This window comes from Hirundo rustica, chromosome 7 (genome assembly GCF_015227805.2).
Source record: "Hirundo rustica isolate bHirRus1 chromosome 7, bHirRus1.pri.v3, whole genome shotgun sequence".
Taxonomy (NCBI): domain Eukaryota; kingdom Metazoa; phylum Chordata; class Aves; order Passeriformes; family Hirundinidae; genus Hirundo; species Hirundo rustica.
This window is the reverse complement of record NC_053456.1, coordinates 21,764,384-21,786,586: the sequence shown is the minus strand read 5'-3', so window position 1 is coordinate 21,786,586 and position 22,203 is coordinate 21,764,384. Positions and strand designations below refer to the sequence as shown.

The following is a 22,203-nucleotide window of genomic DNA, read 5'->3' as shown; positions in this document are numbered from 1 at the left end:
AGTAGAGATTCTGCATATCAGAAGAATTATCTTTTTTTCCCTTACTGTTTAGCCATTTATAAAATACCAATACTGTGTAATAGATAGTGAGAAACTACAGCGCAAATATTTATTTAGAAATCCTGAAATGGGAATGAATATGAAGCTGCCTTGATTACACAATTCAGTTATAACTAATGGTTAAAGTCCCATGTAATGGAAAATGTCACTAGTGCAGAGTTCCATTCATCAGGTTGATTAGAAAAGCTCCAATGTATGGTTTTATGTGTAGAAGTTGTAACTCTAGTTAGTGGAAGTAAGTAAGGTCAGGGGCAGAATAAAGATTGTTCAGTAATCAATTGTGATTTTTTCACCAGCATTTGTGTGCTGGCTTGAAGGCAAAACCAGCGAGAGACTCCAAGTCAGAAAAAACAATTTAATAGGAGAGGAAAAAAAAAGTAAAATAAAATAAAACACATGCAATGGTACAAAAGATCACTGACAGAGTCAGAATACAACCTGAAACCGCGGTGGTGGCAGTCCAGATGAAGTGGTCTTGTTGAAGCAGTGTTCTTGCAGAAAGGTCTGGTAGCTCTTGTCCTCTGGGAATCCAGTGGGTAAGGCTGCCTGTGCTGTCCCAAGACCCCGATTATATCCAGGTGGGAATGCTTGGCTCCTCCCCCTGGGCGGAGCATCTCACAATGGACTGATATCATTTTATCAGTTTTGCAATGAGTACTTGATTGCCTATTAAACAGAGATAGCTCCTGGGGAGAGTTATCTATGAATCATGCAGGACGGCATTGATGGGCCATTAACAGAAGATAGTCTGGAGGGAGGGGGCACGGGAAACAGTGGTGCACAACAACATTTCATGTAGATGGTGATAGAATACATACTTTGGGCACATTTTACATTGTAACCTATGACATAATCCACCCCTTATTCTATGACCATCTACATTATACCTAAATTAATACATTCTTACAGCTAGATAGATAAATATACACATATACAGAATGAAACCCTACACTCAGTTCTCACTTAAAATTAGGTCTCCCTGTGGTACACAACGGGTTTCCCCATCTTTCTGCATTACCCACCAAGTGGAACCAGGTCCTTGAGCAAAAACAATCCCACGGATGGGTCTGCCTTTGCTTGATGTGGGATTAATCCAAACAGTTTTTCCTAAGATGCCTTTCATGTGTACCACAGGGACTTTATCTCCATCCACTGTGTGCAAGGGTTCAGACAGGGCAGGACCAGCTCGATTGATTGACCCTCGAGTGTTGACCATCCAGGTGGCCTTTGCTAAGTTCAGTTCCCAATTTTTGAAAGTCCCCCCACCAAGCGCCTTCAGGGTAGTCTTAAGTAACCCATTGCACCGTTCAACTTTCCCGGCAGCTGGTGCATGATAAGGGATGTGATATATCCATTCAATGCCATGTTCTCTAGCCCAGGTGTTTATAAGGCCGTTCTTGAAATGGGTCCCATTGTCTGACTCGATTCTCTCAGGAGTGCCATGTCTCCACAAGACCTGCTTTTCAAGGCCTAAGATAGTATTCCGAGCAGTAGCATGAGGCACAGGGTAGGTCTCTAACCATCCAGTGGTGGCTTCCACCATAGTTAGCACATAGTGCTTGCCTTGGCGGGTTTGGGGAAGGGTGATGTAGTCAATCTGCCAGGCCTCCCCATACCTGTACTTCAACCATCGTCCACCGTACCACAGAGGCTTTACCCGCTTGGCCTGTTTGATTGCAGCGCAGGTCTCACAGTTGTGGATGACCTGTGAGATGTTGTCCATAGTAAGGTCCACCCCTCGGTCACGGGCCCATCGGTATGTTGCATCTCTCCCCTGATGACCAGACGCATCATGGGCCCAACGGGCTAAGAATACTTCTCCCTTGTGTTGCCAGTCTAGATCCACCTGTGATACTTTCACCTTGGCGGCTTTGTCCACCTGCTCGTTGTTGTGATGCTCTTCATTAGCCTGACTCTTGGACACATGTGCGTCCACGTGTCGAACCTTAACGGTCAGCTTCTCTACTCGGGCGGCGATGTCTTGCCAAATCTCAGCAGCCCAGATGGGTTTCCCTCTGCGCTGCCAATTGGCCTTCTTCCAGCGGTTCAGCCATCCCCACAGAGCATTAGCTACCATCCACGAGTCGGTGTAGAGATAGAGTCTTGGCCACTTCTCTCGTTCGGCAATATCTAAAGCTAGCTGGATGGCTTTAAGTTCTGCAATTTGACTTGATCCACCTTGTCCTTCAGTAGCTTGTGCAACTCGTCGTGTGGGGCTCCATACTGCAGCCTTCCATTTCCGGTTAGCGCCTACAATTCGACAGGAACCGTCAGTGAAAAGGGCATATCGTCTTTCAGTCTCCGGTAGCTCGTTATACGGTGGGGCTTCCTCGGCACGTGTCACTTGTTCTTCCTCTTCTTCAAAAGATAATCCAAAAGTCTCACCTTCAGGCCAGTTAGTTATAATTTCTAGAATCCCAGGGCGATTCGGGTTTCCAATACGGGCGCGCTGTGTGATGAGGGCAATCCATTTGCTCCATGTGGTGTCAGTGGCATGATGCGTGGAAGGAACCTTTCCCTTGAACATCCATCCCAGCACTGGTAGTCGAGGTGCCAAAAGCAGCTGCGTTTCAGTGCCAATTACTTCTGAGGCAGCTTGAAGTCCTTCATAGGCGGCTAAGATTTCCTTCTCTGTGGGAGTGTAGTTGGCTTCAGATCCTCTGTAGCTTCGGCTCCAGAATCCCAGTGGTCGGCCCCGAGTCTCCCCAGGCACCTTCTGCCAAAGACTCCAAGACAGGCCATTGTTCCCGGCTGCTGAGTAGAGCACGTTCTTCACCTCTGGTCCCGTCCTCACTGGGCCAAGGGCTACCGCATGAGCGATCTCTTGCTTGATCTGGGCAAAGGCTTGCTGCTGTTCAGGGCCCCAGTGGAAATCGTTCTTCTTGCGGGTGACCAGGTAGAGAGGGCTCACAATCTGGCTGTACTCAGGAATGTGCATCCTCCAGAAACCTATGGCGCCTAGGAAAGCTTGTGTCTCCTTCTTGCTGGTTGGTGGGGACATGGCGATGATCTTATTGATGACCTCAGTGGGAATCTGCCGCCGTCCATCTTGCCACTTTACTCCCAGGAACTGGATTTCTTGGGCCGGTCCCTTCACTTTACTTCGCTTAATGGCAAAACCAGCTTTCAGCAGAATCTGGATGATCTTTTCTCCTTTCTCAAAGACTTCCCCTGCTGTGTTCCCCCATACAATGATGTCATCAATGTACTGTAAATGTTCAGGAGCCTCACCTTTTTCCAGTGCAGTCTGGATCAGTCCATGGCAGATGGTGGGGCTGTGTTTCCACCCCTGGGGCAGTCGGTTCCAGGTGTACTGTACGCCCTTCCAGGTGAAGGCAAACTGGGCTCTGCACTCTGCTGCCAAAGGAATGGAGAAGAAGGCATTGGCAATATCAATGGTCGCATACCACTTTGCTGCCTTGGACTCTAGCTCGTACTGAAGCTCCAACATGTCTGGCACAGCAGCACTTAGTGGTGGGGTGACTTCATTCAGAGCACGGTAATCCACAGTCAGTCTCCATTCTCCACTGGACTTACGCACTGGCCATATAGGGCTGTTGAAAGGTGAACGAGCCTTGCTGACCACCCCTTGGCTCTCCAGTTTCCGAATCATCTCATGGATAGGAGTCACAGAGTCTCTGTCGGTGCGGTATTGCCGTCGGTGTACTGTTGTTGTGGCGATTGGTACCTGTTGTTCTTCAACTCTTAGTAGTCCCACAGCACAGGAGTCATCTGAGAGACCAGGCAAGGTACTCAGTTGTCTGATGTCTTCTGTCTCTACAGCAGCTATCCCAAAAGCCCAGCGATATCCTTTTGGATCTTTGAAGTATCCATTTCTGAGGTAGTCTATGCCAAGGATGCATGGGGCCTCTGGGCCAGTCACGATGGGGTGTTTTTGCCATCCATTCCCGGTTAAACTCACTTCGGCCTCCAATACAGTCAGCTGCTGGGACCCTCCTGTCACTCCAGAAATAGAAATGGATTCTGTTCCTACATACCTTGATGGCATCAGGGTACATTGGGCACCAGTGTCAACCAAAGCCGTATATTTTTGTGGGTCAGATGTGCCAGGCCATCGGATCCACACAGTCCAATAGATCCGATTGTCCCTTTCCTCTACCTGGCTAGAGGCAGGGCCCCCCTATTCCTGGTCATGGTACACGTTGCTTTCTTCCTGTAAATATGTTCCTGAGGTCCCTTCAAGTGGATCAGTCATATCATTCTTCTTATACTGTCTGGGGTTCTGTGCCTTTGAGACTGGAGCAGTGTTGGCTCTAGATGAGCTCTTTGTGGTAGGTGTCTCTCTCTTCAGTTCACGTACCCGGGCTGCTAAGGAGGAGGTGGGTTTTCCATCCCAATTCCTCATGTCTTCTCCATGTTCCCGAAGAAAAGACCAGAGGTTACCCCGTGGAGTGTATCCTCTCTCCCTGGCTGGTGGGTACCTGCTCCTAATGGCAGAGACTCTTGTTGGTTCTGGCGAGATGTGGTAAATTTCTTCCTTAAGTTCCTTTTTTAGTTTCTGATGGCCCTCTTCAATCAAGCTCCGGACTTGCTCAGCCAGCCTTGTTTCCACGGATGAGACATGGGTACGAAATGGGGCGGTGACAGTATCCTCGTAAATTCTTAGTTTATTGACCAAGACGCCCACCTTGTCCTCACCTTCCCTCCATTGCAGCGTTGCCAGGTAACGGGAGTACATCTCTGGTCCAAGCCGTGCAAATCTCAACCACATCTGCGATGTGCACTGGACATCATCTGGGCTTTTAGGAAATCTCTCGTCTTCTGAGAAAATGATCTCCAGCACAGCCAATTCCCTCAGGCATCGGGTACCTTGTTCCATTGTGCTCCATTTTCCTTGGTGCACCTGGAGGTCTTCTTTACAAAGGTATCTGTCCCTCACACTTGTTAGCAGTCGCCGCCAGAGGCTGAGAGTTTGTTGGGTTCTCCCGATCCCCTGGTCAATGACCACATCCCGAGACAGCGATCCCAGTTGCCTGGCCTCACTTCCATCCAGAATGGTGTCATTGGCTGCAGCGTCCCAGATGCGGAGCAGCCAAGTCAGGATGGACTCGTTTGTCTGGCGGGTGAATTCCCTCCGCAGGTCACGCAGTTCACCCAGGGATAGAGAGCGGGTGATGATCTCTGGCTCTGTCTCTTCTGCTGGGTGCGAAGGTCCTGCCACATCCTCATCAGTCACTATGCGGACTGATTTGCTCTTTGATTTCTTCTTCTGAACAGGGGCAACTGCCACTGGTTTAGGTTGTTCTGCTTCGGTGACAGTTTGTGTGGAGATGCTGATGGCACCTTTGGTTTCTTTCTCCTCTGTGACAGCTTGTGTAGACACTGACACTGTTGCTTTGTTTTTGGTTCCTTTCTCCTCTGTGATGGTCTGAGTAGATGCAGAAACTGTTGCCTTGTTTTTGGTTCTTTTCTTTTCTGTGACAGTCTGCATGGATGGGGTTCCTGTTTCCTCTACGACAGTTTGTGTAGACACGGATGCCGTTGTTTTGCATTTGTTTCTTTTTCCCTCCTCCTCAAGGAGACGCTGCACCACCCCATGTAGTGTTTGATTTCTAAACATGGTGAGCATGGTGCAGGCTGTGCAGAGAAGGCAAAGCAGAACTAACAACAATATTATGCTGTCCTTGGCACCTAGAGAGAACTCAATACTTTTGAAAACTGCTGTGCCATACCTAAAAGACTGGAAAAAATCATTCTTTACCCCTCCCCACAGGGGCTGGGTGCGATTATTGAGAGCCCAGATGTAGCATTCTGGACCAGGACAAGAACACAAAATAGAGTATATATTCCGAATGATGCTCATTGCCTCAGAGGTTATCATACAATAAACATAATAGACCAATACAGCAATTCTGGTACCATACCCTGGTCTACACATGAGCATTAAGACCGGCAAATACTGCCCCATGTGCGGGAAAATGTAGAGAGCTAGGTATAAGATATATGAAAGCATGTTGAGCATCATAGCGGACAGCTGTTTCTTTTTTCCTCACTACAAAATTGTAATTCTGACTTCTCTCAGTACCTCCTGCCCCACGTTGGGCGCCAAAATATATGTGCTGGCTTGAAGGCAAAACCAGCGAGAGACTCCAAGTCAGAAAAAACAATTTAATAGGAGAGGAAAAAAAAAGTAAAATAAAATAAAACACATGCAATGGTACAAAAGATCACTGACAGAGTCAGAATACAACCTGAAACCGCGGTGGTGGCAGTCCAGATGAAGTGGTCTTGTTGAAGCAGTGTTCTTGCAGAAAGGTCTGGTAGCTCTTGTCCTCTGGGAATCCAGTGGGTAAGGCTGCCTGTGCTGTCCCAAGACCCCGATTATATCCAGGTGGGAATGCTTGGCTCCTCCCCCTGGGCGGAGCATCTCACAATGGACTGATATCATTTTATCAGTTTTGCAATGAGTACTTGATTGCCTATTAAACAGAGATAGCTCCTGGGGAGAGTTATCTATGAATCATGCAGGACGGCATTGATGGGCCATTAACAGAAGATAGTCTGGAGGGAGGGGGCACGGGAAACAGTGGTGCACAACAACATTTCATGTAGATGGTGATAGAATACATACTTTGGGCACATTTTACATTGTAACCTATGACAATTTGTGACAGATGTCTCTTCTCTGTGGGGAAATTGTCAACAGCATATTTCAAAACAGTTATTTTTGTTTTTCTTTTAATGAAAGCTTGAGTACTTCTGTTGTCACTTGAAATGCAAGTCAGAATGTTTAAAATAGCAGAGCATTGCTCGATCACTTATTAATATACCAGAAGCATCGTACAGATGTTCAGGATTTTGCTCTCAATGTGAGGAAAGTACTGAAAGGAAAACATGTCAAATGATGGAGAGGTTCCAGCAATTTGCCATGTTAGTAGAAAAGTCTTAGAAGCATTTAAGTTTCCACAGGTACCTGATGAAAGCTTTAGAATGCCAAGTATGGTTAGTAGTGACTTATGTGATGGTAAAGACTGCCATTCATAAGATAACTGGTATTTTTCACTTGTCCCAAATATACTAATACATTACAAATGTGAAAAAGTGCTGATTTTGAACTTTTCTTACCAATTGCTAATAAGGTGCTAGTGGCCCATAGCAAAACATTATTAGTGTGGAGTATTTATGCTGTGAAAGTTATCTTTGGGCAAACATTGTCATTTGTCAAAAAGCTGCTTGTCTTTTCTAATCAAGTATCAAACTGATAGGGCTGATTTTTGCAAACATTTAAAGGCAGCTTAGTAAAACCATTTTCTAATTGCACTAATAAGGCTGAACCCTGTTTATTTGCAGGATATAAAGAGATTAGAAGAATTTAGAGAAAAAAATCAGAGGCTACAGAAACTATGGGTTGGAAGGCTTCTTCTCTACTCCTCACTTCTTTACCTTATTACTTGCTTAATTGTATATTTGTGGTGTCTTCCTGACGAATGGACAGCAAGGCTGACAATGACACTTCCATTTTTTGCATTTCCGTTCATGTAAGTAAATATGCCTTTTTTTACTTTCTAACTGCTGTCTCTTTGATAAAAGGAGATGGAAAATACATCTCAGCAGGGGTTTGGGTTTGCTTTGACAATCCTTGAGATGTCATAACTTGCTGAATTTTTTCTTCTAAAATAAATTCAAGTAGTTAGACAGACATTTTCTTTGAGGGGAATGTCTCTCATGGGTCTGGTTTTAGTATAGAACTAGGTCTTATCATCAAAAGATAATAGCATCTAAAGTTACTTGGCTTATCAAAATTATACTGGGCATCGAGAGCTGTGTCTGAACAGCTGTAAGGTAACATAATATAAGCACAAGATCGTTATCTTGGGTTTTATTTTTACTGCAGTTTGAAAAGTAACATTACTATATGCGAGTAACCAAAAGTGTGTCACCTACATGTAAAATGTTGTGTATAAACCTGGGATACATGCAAGAATGAGTGGAGAAACTTATTTTCATGTGTTAGGTGACTATTAACACAGAATTGACTTGAAAGGTCAACATCCTAATTGTGTTGAAAACTAGTTTTACATAATCAGCTGTTTTTATGGAAAATCATTGACTCTTTTCTTCAAAAAGAAAATATGCAGCCTTCATTGTATGTGAACTGAAGAAAGTATTGCCTTACATATTTGTTCCACCGAGCTGATTGGTGCTTCTCCTGATGAGTGGCTTTTGTTGTCTAAGAAATCTGCTTTTCTAAAAGTAACAAAATGGGTTCCCACCTCACTGAACAGCTGCTTTGCTGCCTCCCCTTCCTCCAGACCATCATGGCGGTGAGACCAGGCTGCTGAGCATCTTTGCTACCGATAGGGAGCACGGTGTGTTTACTAGTTTGCTGAAATGATCATAAGTACTTCCATATTTGTACAGCACCTTTGTACAAAAGCATGGCTTAGCCCTAGCTTTAGACTTGAAAGGCAAAGTCAAAAGTAAATATTTGAGTCCTCAAGTTTGATGAGCTTGGGTCAGCATAACGTAGCATGTGGAAAACCCCCAACTTGAATATGCTTTCTGTATGTTATACTGCGTTATCCATAATACACTGATATGCTGCTGTTGTGGGCTCCAGTGGAGAAGATGCATGGGCAGCAGTATCTTGACTGGAAAGGATTAATATAGAAATTAGAGCTCAAATTAATCTTTGGTAGTAATATGAATTAACTTTGTTATTAAGGACAAGCATTTCAAAGTCTTTTGTGTGAGGCTTGTTCATGCTGATAGGAAAGGCCTGTAAAAAAGGTGAAGTGTTACCAGCCCCCTTTCACATAGGTGTGTTAGAATTAGTGAAAAAAATAAAAGCTTTTATTTGTGAAGGGGATGGCTTCCAGTGCTGTGGTTTGAATTTGTATGCTGGACTTCTATTCTCTAGTTTGTCTTTCAGTTCTGCTTATTTTTCTCAAGATGGCTCTCTGTAAAAGTTCTGATTTAGATATCAGCTTACTAGCACTTAGAATCAGACTGTTGTTCTCTTATGACTTGCAACTCTTTATCAGATTTTTTTTACTTAAGCTATTTCTCTTCAGCTTTTTTTTGGCAGACATGAATGGCAAGCAGCTGCCAGCTTGTCTTTGTTCTCGGTCAAGAGGTGACTCCATGCTGAATGCCTGGTGCCACCCAGTAATAGCTCTAGAGATTTTTCAGACCTAATCAAACGGGAGTATGTCTGCCTTTTCCAGCTTGCAGTCAGTCACCAGCTTATTTCTGCCTTAGGTCAGTCCCTCAGGGTATCTGCAAGTTACTGATGTTGGTAGAGCAAGTTAAGTTTTAGGAATATAACTTCATTAATTTTAGATACATACTGAAATACCTGAAAAGTTTAAGAAATACATTAGCATGTTAGAAGGATGTCCTTGAACTGATTTTTATTTGAATTGGTATTAATTTGCATGTTCAGATTTCACAGATTTTTTTTAATTGGTGGAAATGGTTGGCTGTTAAACTTCTGTTTCAGATTTCTTAAAGAGGAAATGCTTTTTTATTTTGTGATGTCTAATTTATTTTATATTTAGAATAGGGCTTTAGGTAGAATACTATTAAGCATACATTAAAAAAGAAATAATGCTTTTGCCTGAGGGTATTTAAGGCAGTTTAAATCCTGTAAACATTTATTTCTTCTGGTACTTTATGAAGACACTTTCTGTGTTGTGTGAGCAGATAAATCCACCTGTATTATTAGATCAGTTGTTACAGAACACCTTTGAACATGGAATAGTTAAACTACTTTGTTTCTCTTTCCTTGGATAGGCTGCTCTCAGATTCCGGTTGCCTCATCTAACTTGGATTGTGTTATTAATACTTGAAGGCATTTTTAACTGGGCAACCATTATATGAATACAGAAGATGTTTTATAAATTAAAAGTCAAAACTCTTAGAGCCTTTTGCCTGATTTCTTTTGCATGCTTTTAGTCAGATAACCTTTCTGGTCTTTAAGATTTTTTTTTTTTCTTAAATGAAACATTGCTAATTTAGGCTCTGTTATTTAATTAACGTTAGGAGGATTTTGGATGCTTGGGATGGCTTGGTGTCTGAGGTTTGCCACTTGGTTTAGACTGAATAACCTACCAGGAAAAGTGTCAGCTTAATATTTAGAGGCAATTCTAAGCTTTAAAGCTAATGAAATCCTGATGATTGCAGAGAGACCTTTCAAATGTAAAATGGTCATAGATCAGTTTAACTGCTTCAGCTAAGTCAGCTGAAACCCTACAGAAACTGAGTAGACTTAGAGCTCTCTAAAATCACTAGGACTCAGGTCAGTTAATTCTGCTTGCAAGAGCGTTTGTACAATAGCTCTGCCTCATGGTTTTCATCGGAATTAGAATTCTTCCCGCAAATCTCTTGGGTCTTTATTTTGGGCCTTAACTGGTGAGTTTCTTTTTTGGATAAAATGCATTTTAAAATGACCAAATAAGAAGTGATGACTAAATAATTTTCAGCTGAACATTTTTTAGCAAGTGATGATGTTGCTGCTGCTGCCTTAATATTTCTGCCTTAAGTTACAGTTAATTTTAACAGAAAAGGTGATTTTATATAGAGCAATATTGATGTCTTCTTGACAAGATGATGATTTAGTTTTTAGTTTTTTATATAAATACGGTGTGAATGTTTGTCCTTTGCATTTGCAAAATAAAATCTCATCTGGTAAGCATTTTGTTTACTAAATGACTTCAGAAATGGTTACTATAATATATTTTAATTAATACATTTTTTTCTTTTTCTTCTAAAGAATCTGGTGTATAAGAACACTGCTCATCTTTTTCTTTTCCAAACGGACAGAAAGGAATAGTAAGTATTTTTTCCTTGTGGGTCTTTTTTTTTAAGAATATATAGCTCATTGAGAATGTAAATGCTTTTGATTATTTGGCTTCCAGGAAGACAAGAGTTTCAGTTGATACTGAAATGGGTAGTATTAGCTAAACTTTTTTCTGCCATGTAGTTCATGAAGGAGCAGGAAGGAAACTACTTAATCTTTCACTTCACTTAAAAAAATTGTACTTTCTCCTGTCTTTGCATGTGTCAAAAGTATAATGGAATAAAATATGGTGTAGAAGTAGGAGCAAGGGGAAAGGAAATATAAACAGTAGTAGTAGTAGTTCCCTTGATACTTTCATCTCACAAGTATTCCAGCAGTCTTAATCTGTTATCCTTATGCAAAAGGGAAGAGATTTATAGCAAATATGTCTAACTTATTTGTCAGAATATCTTTTCTCTCCCAAGTTCTCCAAGGCATAGTTATGTTTTCCTGAGAGGGAAAGGTATAAGCAGGTGTTTTTCTACTTTTTTGAGAGCTAAGGAAAATTGGAAGTCATGTAACAAAACCGAAAAGTAATGGAGGTGTTCATATATATATAAAAAGTTGTTAAATTTTGCATTAGAATGAATCTGCATGCTATTTAAAAACAGCATCTGTGGCACTTGTTTGCAGTAGTTAGAATTCATTTGAGACTTTCCTTGAAAGCAGTCCAGCCTGTAACAATATCTCATGGTGATGTGAGCAATAATACAGGAAAACCTCAGTGTTGCACTGTGTTTTATGACTTGCAGAACAGCATGATGTATTTAATTTGTGACAGCTTACAAGTTAAACATCACTTTTAGAATTTTTCTTAAACTTAATGTTTGCATTTGATATGCAAGCAAGAACATACATTTTTATGTAGAAATAAAATTGTCCATATATTCTGTGGTGCTGTGTGATTCATTTCTAAGGTGAAACGAATGATTTGCATTTCATGGCTGAATAAGAAAAAAAGTATGTTTTTCTAGTTGGCTTAAGTGTCTTTATTGCTGTTTTGAGCATACAGGCAGGTCTAGTGCTTTTGTTGAACCTGTGTTTAAAGGGTTTAGTAGATGATAGAACATGCCAAAAGGGATTATTTCTGTGTGGTTCCAGAGACTGGGTAAAAATGAAGTGTTTTACCTCAGAGATAAAAGTCCTATATTTGAAAAAGAAAAATCGAATGTGGAGCTGAAGCAGTAAAGCAGGAGGAAGTGTAGTTGAGAGAGCAAACTGTCAACTAAGTTGCTCAAAGCCATGTTTTTATTCTGGGATAAGTTAGTATAACATACTGAGACACTGGAGGTGGTTACTTAATACAATAAAGCTCTGCTGGATAACCAGTATACACCAGATTCGGGAATGATACTGTGAATGAAGAAAACTTGTAGCTAGACTCCAGGGAAGGTGTTGCAGAGAGATTATGGAATTTCAGTTTTTAGGACTGGTCAGGCAAACAACTGTTCAAGATTTAGGCTGATCTGTCCCAAAGTGTAGAGAAAATAAATGAGGTGTATTGCAGGTATTGACTTCTCTAGTATGAGGTGTTTTGTTTTTTTTTTTCTGTAGGTTTAATTAAGATATGTTGGTTTATTGAGAATGATTTGCAGTAATTGCCATTTGGCCACGTTTGAAGGGGCAGGTGCTTCATGAGGTTCTTGTTGAGTACAGGAGGCAAAGTGGTCAGAAAGAAACACCCACACTTTAAACTGATTGCATTGCTGTGTGGAAGGCTATGCTTGAAAATGTTCTAGGCATTTCTAGGTACCAAAAGCACTTGCAATTTCTTGAGTAACCATTAATAGCTGGCTGTGGTCTACTGTTTATTTGATTTCATGATGCCACACTGCATTGCAATACATTTTGAGCTGTTAATCTGTGTGGAGAAATGTTTGAGACTGTGTTCTAATATAAATGTAAAATTTGGTGAAAGGCGGTACCCTGCTTAATTTGAAGATGCATACTTTATGTAATTGTCCGTCTTCTGTGGTCAATCCCAGGATTAAGTAGAGTCTTTTGCCATGCCCTATTAACAAATACAGGTGGTTGTAGTTGCCCTTTCATTGCATCAATAATAACCTTTCAGATACGTGCATGCCAGTTTTAGTGTTTTGCGCATTTAATGAAGAGGTTTATTTGATCAAAATGGATTTCTGCATTTTGGAAAAGTTCAAGTAATTATTTGTTCCCTTAATTTTAAGTAACAGTTTTCCATGAAGTAACTTTGAATGGTATGGAATACTTATTTATAAATAATAAAAATACAAAAAAAAATGTGTTTAGCTTGATTGGTTTTGGTTTTGTCTTGTAGTTCTATGAAGCTTTTTATGTCTTTAAAATCTGAAATATGGGTGAGAATAGGTATATTTTTGCAGCAAGTGAGCTGCCAGTGTTCAGTAGAGCTGAGAAAGGGTAAGAAGTTGTACAGTTTATTGTTAGAATCTTCTTGCTGTGAAAAGAGGTACCAGAAAAGCTAATTTTTTGAGAGAGTATCTTCTGCACTAGGTGATGGTTCATTACAGTGAGTTTTCCATGAATGTCAAGCTCCAAACATGGACTTTGAGGAAAATCCCACATGCATTTGGCCTTTCTTCTTTCTCTTCCTTTTAGAGAGGTTAGGTGTTCTGCCTACCTGTTGTAACAGTCCCTTAACAGTTACTAATCGAATGACCTGGTAGCTGTTCTTCCAAACTGGGGGCTTTCCTGTAGTCTGAGAGTATAGCAAGGGGGAAGTAGATTGAGCTTTGAAGCTTGGAATTGACCTGGCATTTGAAACTAGTACGTGTTAAGAGGTTTATGTGAAATACTGAAGCCAGTAAATCTGGTACTCAGATATATTAATGCTGCGACCTCAAGCTTTTTTTCTGTATTTCGGCTCATGAGATGAAATGTATTTGGTCCATTGTTGTACCAGTTTTAATGTAGGTCAAAACAGGGCACTGGCTAGAATTGGTTTGCTTAATGAGGAAATGGTACATAAAATTTTTTAATAGTTATAACTGTAAAGTGATAACAGTGGGCTATAATTTATAAGCAGTTTGAGCATTTTAAGTGATTTATTTTCACATAAAAACGCTAGTTGTTTTATACAAAGTTTACTAATGTTTAGAGTTGGTAGCGGTCAGTGCATAATTTTTCCTGATTTCACAAGGCAAAGTCAATGTTTAGAATGTGCTGAAATTATCTTATTTTATATTTGAAAACTAATGTATGATGTCCTTTTTTTAGATGATGCGCTGGAAGATCTAAAATCCCAAAAGAAAAAAATAGTAAGTAAAACGTCAATAAAAAATTGTTGTTATGGTTCACTAAAACTGGTGTATTCCAGATATTTGCACCAAACGTGATCAAAAGGTAATCTCAGTAAGGGAAATTAGGATGGAAAAGGTTCCAAGTCTTGGATAACTTGCCTTCTTTGCAAAGTTTGTAACACTGAAAGCTCTTTCCTCTCTGTTTAATCACTCTGTATGGAAGCTTGTTGAGAGAGAAATTCTTTGTCTGCCATGGTTGGCTTCATCTGCCTTGTGAGGCAAAACTTAAAAACTGCCACAACCCAAACACTCTCCGCCCCCAACCCTACTCTGCCAAAGCAACTCCTCCTCCCTCCGAAAACTCTGTTATGAGGTTTGTTAATGAGTTTGTCAAAGTGTTCACCTCATACCTTCTGGGTTTTGCCATGGTAGCTAAATTAATAAAAAACCCACAAAAAAGGTACCAAAAATGAGTTGGGTAAGAGTGTGGTATTACGTTGTAATCTGCATTTTATCACTTTTAAAATGTAGATGTAAAAAAGATAACCTGTAACCTAATTATGTCATTGTTCTTTGATAAAGAGGATTTGCTAATATTTAAATGGTTGTGTTCTTTGGTTGTTGTGGGGATACAAAGGGCTTCAAGAGGCTCACATTTTCTAGGAAGGAAAGAAATGAGCATGACAACTATGTTAAGTTTATTTTATGAAAACTGCTTAACTGAAATTAGTTAATGTTTCCAAGTAACTTAGTCGTTTGGTATCCTTAAAGGAAAAGTTCTTGAAGCAGAAAAAGCACAGTGGAGAACAAAAAAGTTTTTTGGAATCTTAAATGTAAAGTCTTCATTTCAGTTTAGGTTTCTGTAATCATGAAAATCTTTTCTATAGAAGAACTAGTAATACTGAATGTTTGTGTGTGAGAAGCAATTAGGACAAAAGACATTGAATAAAAGATTAGTCAAGAAAAACCTAAATGTGTATTTTGCATGTGGAAAGCATCAAAACAATGTACTGTAAACAACCAGGATGAAACAATACACAATACAAAAATGAAACAACTGCATAAATACTTTGTAGACAATAATGAAATTATAATGTAACTATGGGGAATTTAAATCTGGAAGTATAAATTACCATGAGCATATATGCAAGTCAAGCTTTAATCATTAAAGACGAACTTCTAAATAGGATTAGTGAAACTGAGTTCTGGGAAGTCCAATAATGTATAACTCAGCTATTTTTCAGAGTCTGTGATTATCATGTGGTCTTGTAGGTGCCTGCTTCCTAGCAAGGAACCAGAAACAGGACTTACTGCAACCTCTTGAATCTGTGCAGTTTTTGACTCAGAAGATGAACTTGGGAGGCTCATCATAATTTGAGATATTCAATTAAGCATTAAAATTAGAAAAATATACATGAAACAGAATGTGTTGAAATGAGCTGGAAGGGGATGCAAGTAACAAGACAGACTATAATTAGTGTTTTAAATAAAAACACTGAATAAATTGCATGTGGTGAAATTTAATTTTGATAATGCTCGGATTTGATTTTGTTTTGTTTGATTTTCTTTAGGAGTGCCTTTGGCTATGAATAACCTACTTTTTAGTAAAACAAAAGTGAAGTGAAATAACGGGGAGGGAGAGGATTTTTTTTTCCCCTGTTAAATTCTGATTTGCTGCTGAGTTTACAAATAGGATTACTTACTAAGAAATTTACGCTGTGGTCCTCCAAGTATTTAGGATAAGTAAATTATGTGTTTCCTGTTTATTTCTAATGCAAATTGTTGTCTAGGCACTGAGCCTGCTGCACCAGCTGTGCTTTTTCACTTTGCAGCTCAGCTACCTAATTGTTGGATAAATCTTATGTTGAAGACAATTGTCCTTTTGAAAAATGTTACAATACTTGTGTTTTACAGTCATGTGGTCCACCTTTTCCCTACAGACATTACTACAGTCCACCTTTTCCCTACAGACATTGTGTCCTGAAGGGGCATAAGGTTGTTACAGGGCTTACCTGTAAATGGTGTAAGCTCCTCATCTGCAGTAATGCCCTGGTGGGTTTGCAGTGACTGCTCAATAGAAATTAATTTCTGTTTAACTTCTCTTCTGGCTTTGGTGACGTAGTCATGTGGATACTCATGTGGGCCTAAAACTTGACAAATACAGATGCTTCATCTGGAAATTGCCATTAGTATTGTCTCTTCCATACTTTGACTCAAAGTTTGTGTAATACTTATTTCTCACAAAACAGACTTTATGCTGTTTTTTCCTGGTGAATACTTTAAAGCTTGTTATTAATTCGGGGTAATTAGCTGTAATTAAGGCACTACTTCAAGGTACAACTTTGTTTCCCTCCTTGGCTATAAGGGATACTGTGGTTGTGTTCGTGAGAGTTTAGCTGTGATTTTGGCCTCAGAGTTTCTCAGTTAATGAGGATGTGAGCCCTTAAGCATGTACCTGGGTAGATGAGCAAGTTCAGAGGGTTAAGCATATTACAGCAAGGGTGCAGGACATGTATTAAGCTGATACAACTGGGAATTAGTGGAGAGTTTACCTGGAACAGCAGTCTTAAAGATGGGATAATTCTTAGCCTGAGGACAAAGTTGTGAAGCTAGTATAGTAATTACCTAGCTAATTTTAGAATCAAACTTTGCTGAAGCTTGCTCAGCTACTCTGAATAGTAGGCTAAATGTAATATTAGACTTGGACAGACTTCCAGGCCATTTCAGGTAAGAGTTTAGAAATTGCATCTTTAATCTAGGGGAAAAAAAACTAGTTGGATTTCAAGGTTATCTTGGAGTTATGTTAGTCGTGGAAAAAAAATGCAGCATATCAGTTCTGTTACTTAAGCTACTTACTCTTTAATCAACTTTGTCTTCAGCCTTCTAGGTATAGACATTCACTGATATTTTGATAATTTTCAGTACAGGATAAAAGTTCTGATAGGAGTTGGTTCTTGTATAAACCCAGTTTTTTCTAACCAGTAAATTCTAGAGTACTGCAAATATGCAACTGGAAACTCAAAATACAGTTACAAATCATATTTACTGACAAAGGGTCAGTTACCTCGGTGGTTTTAATGTTGGCTTGGATCTGTTCAGAGTAAATGGTAGACTGAAAGGAGTTTCATGGCTTTGTGTGAACATAAAGAAAGATCTTCTCATAGCCGGGTTTGGCATGCCAAGTAATTCTCAATTTATGAATTCACATAGTAGTATGGTGAATAATGAGTGTTTTGCATCATGCCAGTACTTAAGTCTTTGCTAAATTGTCTTTACAAGAAGCTTAAAATACATTACTCATGCTGTTCAATTTAGGCAGCTGATGTCATTCTCATAGGAATTTTGTTTGGTTGCCAGTTGGGAAAGAGTTCATGCATACAATTGTTCATAGGAAGAGAATGTAGTACCATGCTTCTTTATTGAAATCTGATTAATTCCATGAAAAATTCATGCTTAGACTGGTATTACCTTTCTTTGAGAGTTCACTTGTGATTTGGGTTGCTCAGCATTATAATTTTATTGATAAGGGTAGACTATGAGTTAGACCTCAGCAGAAAGTAGAAAATGATTTTCTAGGAAAAGTTTGGGATCTTAGAGAAGACTGCATTGTGGAAAAGAAGTAAGGTGTTGAGGAATTTGCACTGTTAGTGCTCAGCATTAAGTTAACCTTTCCAAGATTATGCTTCAGGATGTTCCAGGATTCAGTGTGTTGCTTTGCATTCATAAATGAGCTTCCTGTGTTGGCATAAAAGCCAGTTTCCTCTGCTATGCAAACACAGAAGTAGTATTTAAATTTTACAAAGGCTCTTACTTTCTTCTGGTAATTACACTGATTTGTTCACAGTAAGTAAACTTGGACCTTTTTGATTCTTTATTTGGTATTGTCAGCCAAATTTCAATTTACTTTAGGAAAGCATACTCTACAAGTGAAACCATGAGAAATGTGAATGTGCTTGTAGAAATCCTGACAATTTCTATATATTTTAATGAAGTTTGTAGTCATTTGTGATACTGAATTCTTGTTCAGATTCAGCTTTACTAGAATTTTAAAGCTATGTATGAATTTCAAAAGATGAAGAGTAACTCGTTGAATTATCCAAAAACTATGTGATGTGGAGGATAACTGACATCGGAATGTTGCGGTGATAATTGAATTATGTTTCAAAATAATGTTTCAATGTTTGCAAAACTTATGTATCCACAAATAGCTACTATACTATCTAATACTGCTGTGGTGAGAAGTGCTTTAGATAAAGAAAGTGTCAAGTGATGGTGGACATTCTGAGTTTTCTCTCTCTTAAAGGTCACTTTGTCTTGCAGAAAGTTATTTCTCATTTTTCTTTTTGGCTGTACAGACAATAGCATGCATTTTATGTTCACTGATGTGAATTGGGTTTTTAAAATTTTGATTTGGCAGCCAAATATAAGCACTGTTAATGCTTTCCCACTTTGCAACTTCACCTCACTAGCCTTACCCCTTTGTATAAAAGTCTGTCTTACAGTTTTTACTTTTATAAGCAATTAATACTTTATTTTTCCTATTAGGTCATTAATTCTGCTCTTATGGCACTGTGTGGCATTTGTTTTACAAAGTTAGTGGGCTAACTCCAAAGTGTGCTGAAATACAAGTTTAGGAAATTGATTTTTACTTCCTTCTTCACTCCCTTTTGTTTCAGCAGTCCTTAATTAACAGCCTGGATAGTATTCATTGCCTCAGACTTCAAGAAATGTCTGGAGGAGTGAGTGTTAAGTGAATACACAGTAGCTATTAAATGGAGTGAATTTTTATTTAGCTTCTGATGTCTATTTGTAATCCTGAGGTCTGTCTAAATGCAAAACTCCTGCACAGTCTGTATATGCAGAATGGCTGAAACTTTAGTTTCTTACTAGGTAAATAATGGCATAAATTTCATGTTAACCTGTACCATTTGTTATTTTAGCAGTGATAAATGAGTTTGAGAGAATTTAATTTTTTGACCACTGACCTTTTCAGTTTTGCAGTTTATTCCAACAGTAAACTTCAGAACAGAGTCCCCACTTTTAGCTGAATATGGCCATTAGTCAGCATATCCAGGAAGAAAGGTCTGCTTAAGATACTGTAAAATGTATTATAATTTCTGTACATATTAGGTATTTTTCATAACTTCAGCTATCTGCGTTTTAAAGTTAAGCTGCTTCTGATGTTGGCTGTTAACCACTAAAATGATACTTTACTAGTGATTACTTTTTTTAATTAAGCCCATGTATTAGCTATAAAGCCACTTGAGTGCATTGTAAATAAAATGCTGTAATAATGAAGTGCTTTAATTACACTCCCTAAAGTATGCATAGTTCTCAGTAAAGTTTTTTTATTTAAATTCTTAATGTGTTCCTTTTCTGAAAAGCAGTTTGAATTGCTGTAAAGATGTGGACCCAGCCTTTAAAGTCATTTGAGCAAATTCCATGGCTGTTCTCTAGTTAGTGAGTTTTCACAGCATTTGCAGCAAGCTAATTGCTTCTGCTAATAAATAATCTAAAATCGATGCTGACAGCAGTTAATTGGCACAGGGACTTTATTCTGTAAAGCACTTGGCTAACGACCTTCCTTAAATTAATAGCATTAAGTGCTATGAGGAAATAAATCTAAGGAATTGCCTGTCATTTGCTTGTCATGTCTAATAACTTCCAATAATGATGGCTGATAGATTTTTGCACATTCCATTATTGAAGTTGGTGCTTGTAATTATTCTCCTCATTATATGTAAACAATTAGCAATATTTGGTGTTTCCTTGCAATAAAGCTGTTAAGTACAAGTAGTCCATTAGAGTTTAGAAACTATTCTTGAAAGCAAAATTTATTTTCCATTGAATACAGCAAATCCTCAGGTATCTGAAAATGCTACTGGTTCATAGATGAGCTTTGCCTTTTGGTAACATTGATAAGATGCTTGTAAGTGGGAGGCTATGGTGGGGGGAAATTCTTTGAAAAATTATCTACTGATGTGTGGAACCTTTCTGTTTCCAGCTTGAAGAAGTAATGGAAAAGGAAACCTACAAGACTGCTAAACTAATCCTTGAAAGATTTGATCCAGAATCAAGTGCAAAGGTGAATCTTGTTATTGAGACTGATGTAATATGAAAGGTACTATGGAGTTGGGCATTCAGATAATGTTATTTATAATTAATTGGCAGGAGACTGAACAACCATCTGCTGGAACATCTGCAACCCCAAGACCTGGACAAGGTAATAGCCCTATGGAACGGGTGCTCTTTAGCATAGATACTCATCTTTCACAGAAATTTCTTGTCCAGAAGTCTGTCTATGGTAAAATTTGTAGTTTAATTGACCTTTATTTAGGGTTAATAGACTGTTCATTAGGCTATGCCCATTACTGTTCTGTATTTTTTCAGGCAAGGAATCTATTACTAAAGGCTGATGTTCTAGACAGCAGGATATTTAATGCTGCTTGATGTTAAAGCTGAGAGAAAATTTAACTTCTTGTGGCATACCTGCAACTTTTCTAGAATACTAAGGTGTTTTCAAATCTTGTGTAATATTCATTGACTTAGCTTTTCAATTGTGTTTCTATTTATGGCTAGGTTGCTTAAACTACTTCTTATTTGGTGCTCAGAGAGGAAAAAGAAGCTGGTGCATATTTCAACTACTTTCTAGTTGCAAGGGATGGACAGTTCTTTACTGCTTTACAATGTTCCATTTAAAGGTGCTATTGAATAAAATAAAATAGAAAAAACTTGAATGTTTCAAGGAAGCCTTGTTTCTAGATTGCCCATACAAGTTTCAAAACTCAACAGGTCTTGCACACAGTAGAATGCTTCCATTAAAAATGTGATATTTATACAAATATTTATGCAAACGGACTCCTGTTTTGTTGAGGTTGAGTGTAATACGCTGTAGTTAAACTGAAAGTGCTTGTATGAACACAGTGTGAAGGCTGCCTCGTGCTGTAACAGAGGCTTGCGCTCATGCTTTAAGACCAATCTTTGTTCTTAACTTGCTGTTATAACCTGAAAGGGCTGATGCTCAAACTGCAGAATCTGGTATGCATAGTTTTTCATAAAATAGGTTTCTTTAGAATTTAATATTAGCATTATCAACTTTGCGTTTAACGCTTGTGGGTAACCAAACTTCTATTTTTCCAGTTTTTCACTCTTGCAGTACTTGTTTTGTTTAGGGCAGAGCACCTGGCTTTACTAACAAAGGTGTTTATAAGCTGCATCGTCAAATTCGCTGCTTTGTTCTTCTTGCTTAGCTTCAAATTGCCATTGAAAACATTTTAAAACTATCCTTACTTGTTGACATTGACAGTGAATAGTTGCAGTGCAGTGCCTCAATAGTGAAGCTTTAATCTCTTTTGATGGTTTAGACACAACAGCTTTTTTTTCAAGTTTGCTCCTTGCCTGTCTCTCCCATGCTCCATTTCTGCAGCATTCACAGTTTTGTTCAGGCTGAAGAGCCATTCTGACACACTGTTCTTTTCTCTGCCTTAACACAGCTCATGGGTGGTTGCCAAGAATTCTGTGTTACACCTCTAATGTGTAGGTAGTCTCTTGTTGGCTTTTTTAAAACTCTTTATAAAATTCATCTTTCTTGGGCTATGTTAGAAATCACTCCAATAGTCCAGTAGAAAGGTGGCAGATCTGTTTGTAGAATGCAAATAACATTGACCAGGGGATGAAACTGCCTGAAAATGTGTGTTTCTATGTGGAAATCTACAGAAAATTAACTATAAATTAGACAATGATAAGTCTTCAGTCACTCTGGCTTTTTTAAGAGAGAGCAGCAGCAGTTTTGAAACTCCTTAGGAGGTACGTGACTGATCTCTTCCCTTCTACCCAGGCTGTGTAAGGGGCAGTGGTGAGAAGTGAGTTGGCCAGTGTCTATTAATTGCGAATGTTTGGGTTTTCAAACATGGTGCCCCTGCTTTTGATCGAGTCAGACAAAAGCAGATCAGTTGAATCCAGCATATGCTGTGTTGTGTTGATTGTGTCTTGACTGTTAATAGAAGGGCTGGGAGGGAGAGGTTCTGACAAAGTTAAAATTGCTGGGAGCCAGTCACTGTAGGCTGTGGTCTTCGTTAATAAGTGTGGTATGAACAGATATGTGAA

General features: G+C 39.3%; 1 protein-coding gene across 5 annotated transcripts in view; it reads left to right on the top strand.

Moving 5' to 3' along the window:
- Positions 1-22,203, top strand: part of LNPK (lunapark, ER junction formation factor) — a 50,977-nt gene that overhangs the window by 5,260 nt on the left and 23,514 nt on the right. For all 5 annotated transcript variants that reach the window (XR_005701715.2, XR_005701714.2, XM_040070073.2 and 2 more), the window contains exons 4-8: positions 7,372-7,559; positions 10,796-10,854; positions 14,075-14,115; positions 20,102-20,182; positions 20,269-20,320. Coding sequence is in view for 3 of the 5 variants with exons in the window: in XM_040070073.2 (XP_039926007.1) it covers positions 7,372-7,559; positions 10,796-10,854; positions 14,075-14,115; positions 20,102-20,182; positions 20,269-20,320 (421 nt within the window). In the remaining 2 variants the exon portion in view is untranslated. The remainder of the gene's footprint in view (positions 1-7,371; positions 7,560-10,795; positions 10,855-14,074; positions 14,116-20,101; positions 20,183-20,268; positions 20,321-22,203) is intronic.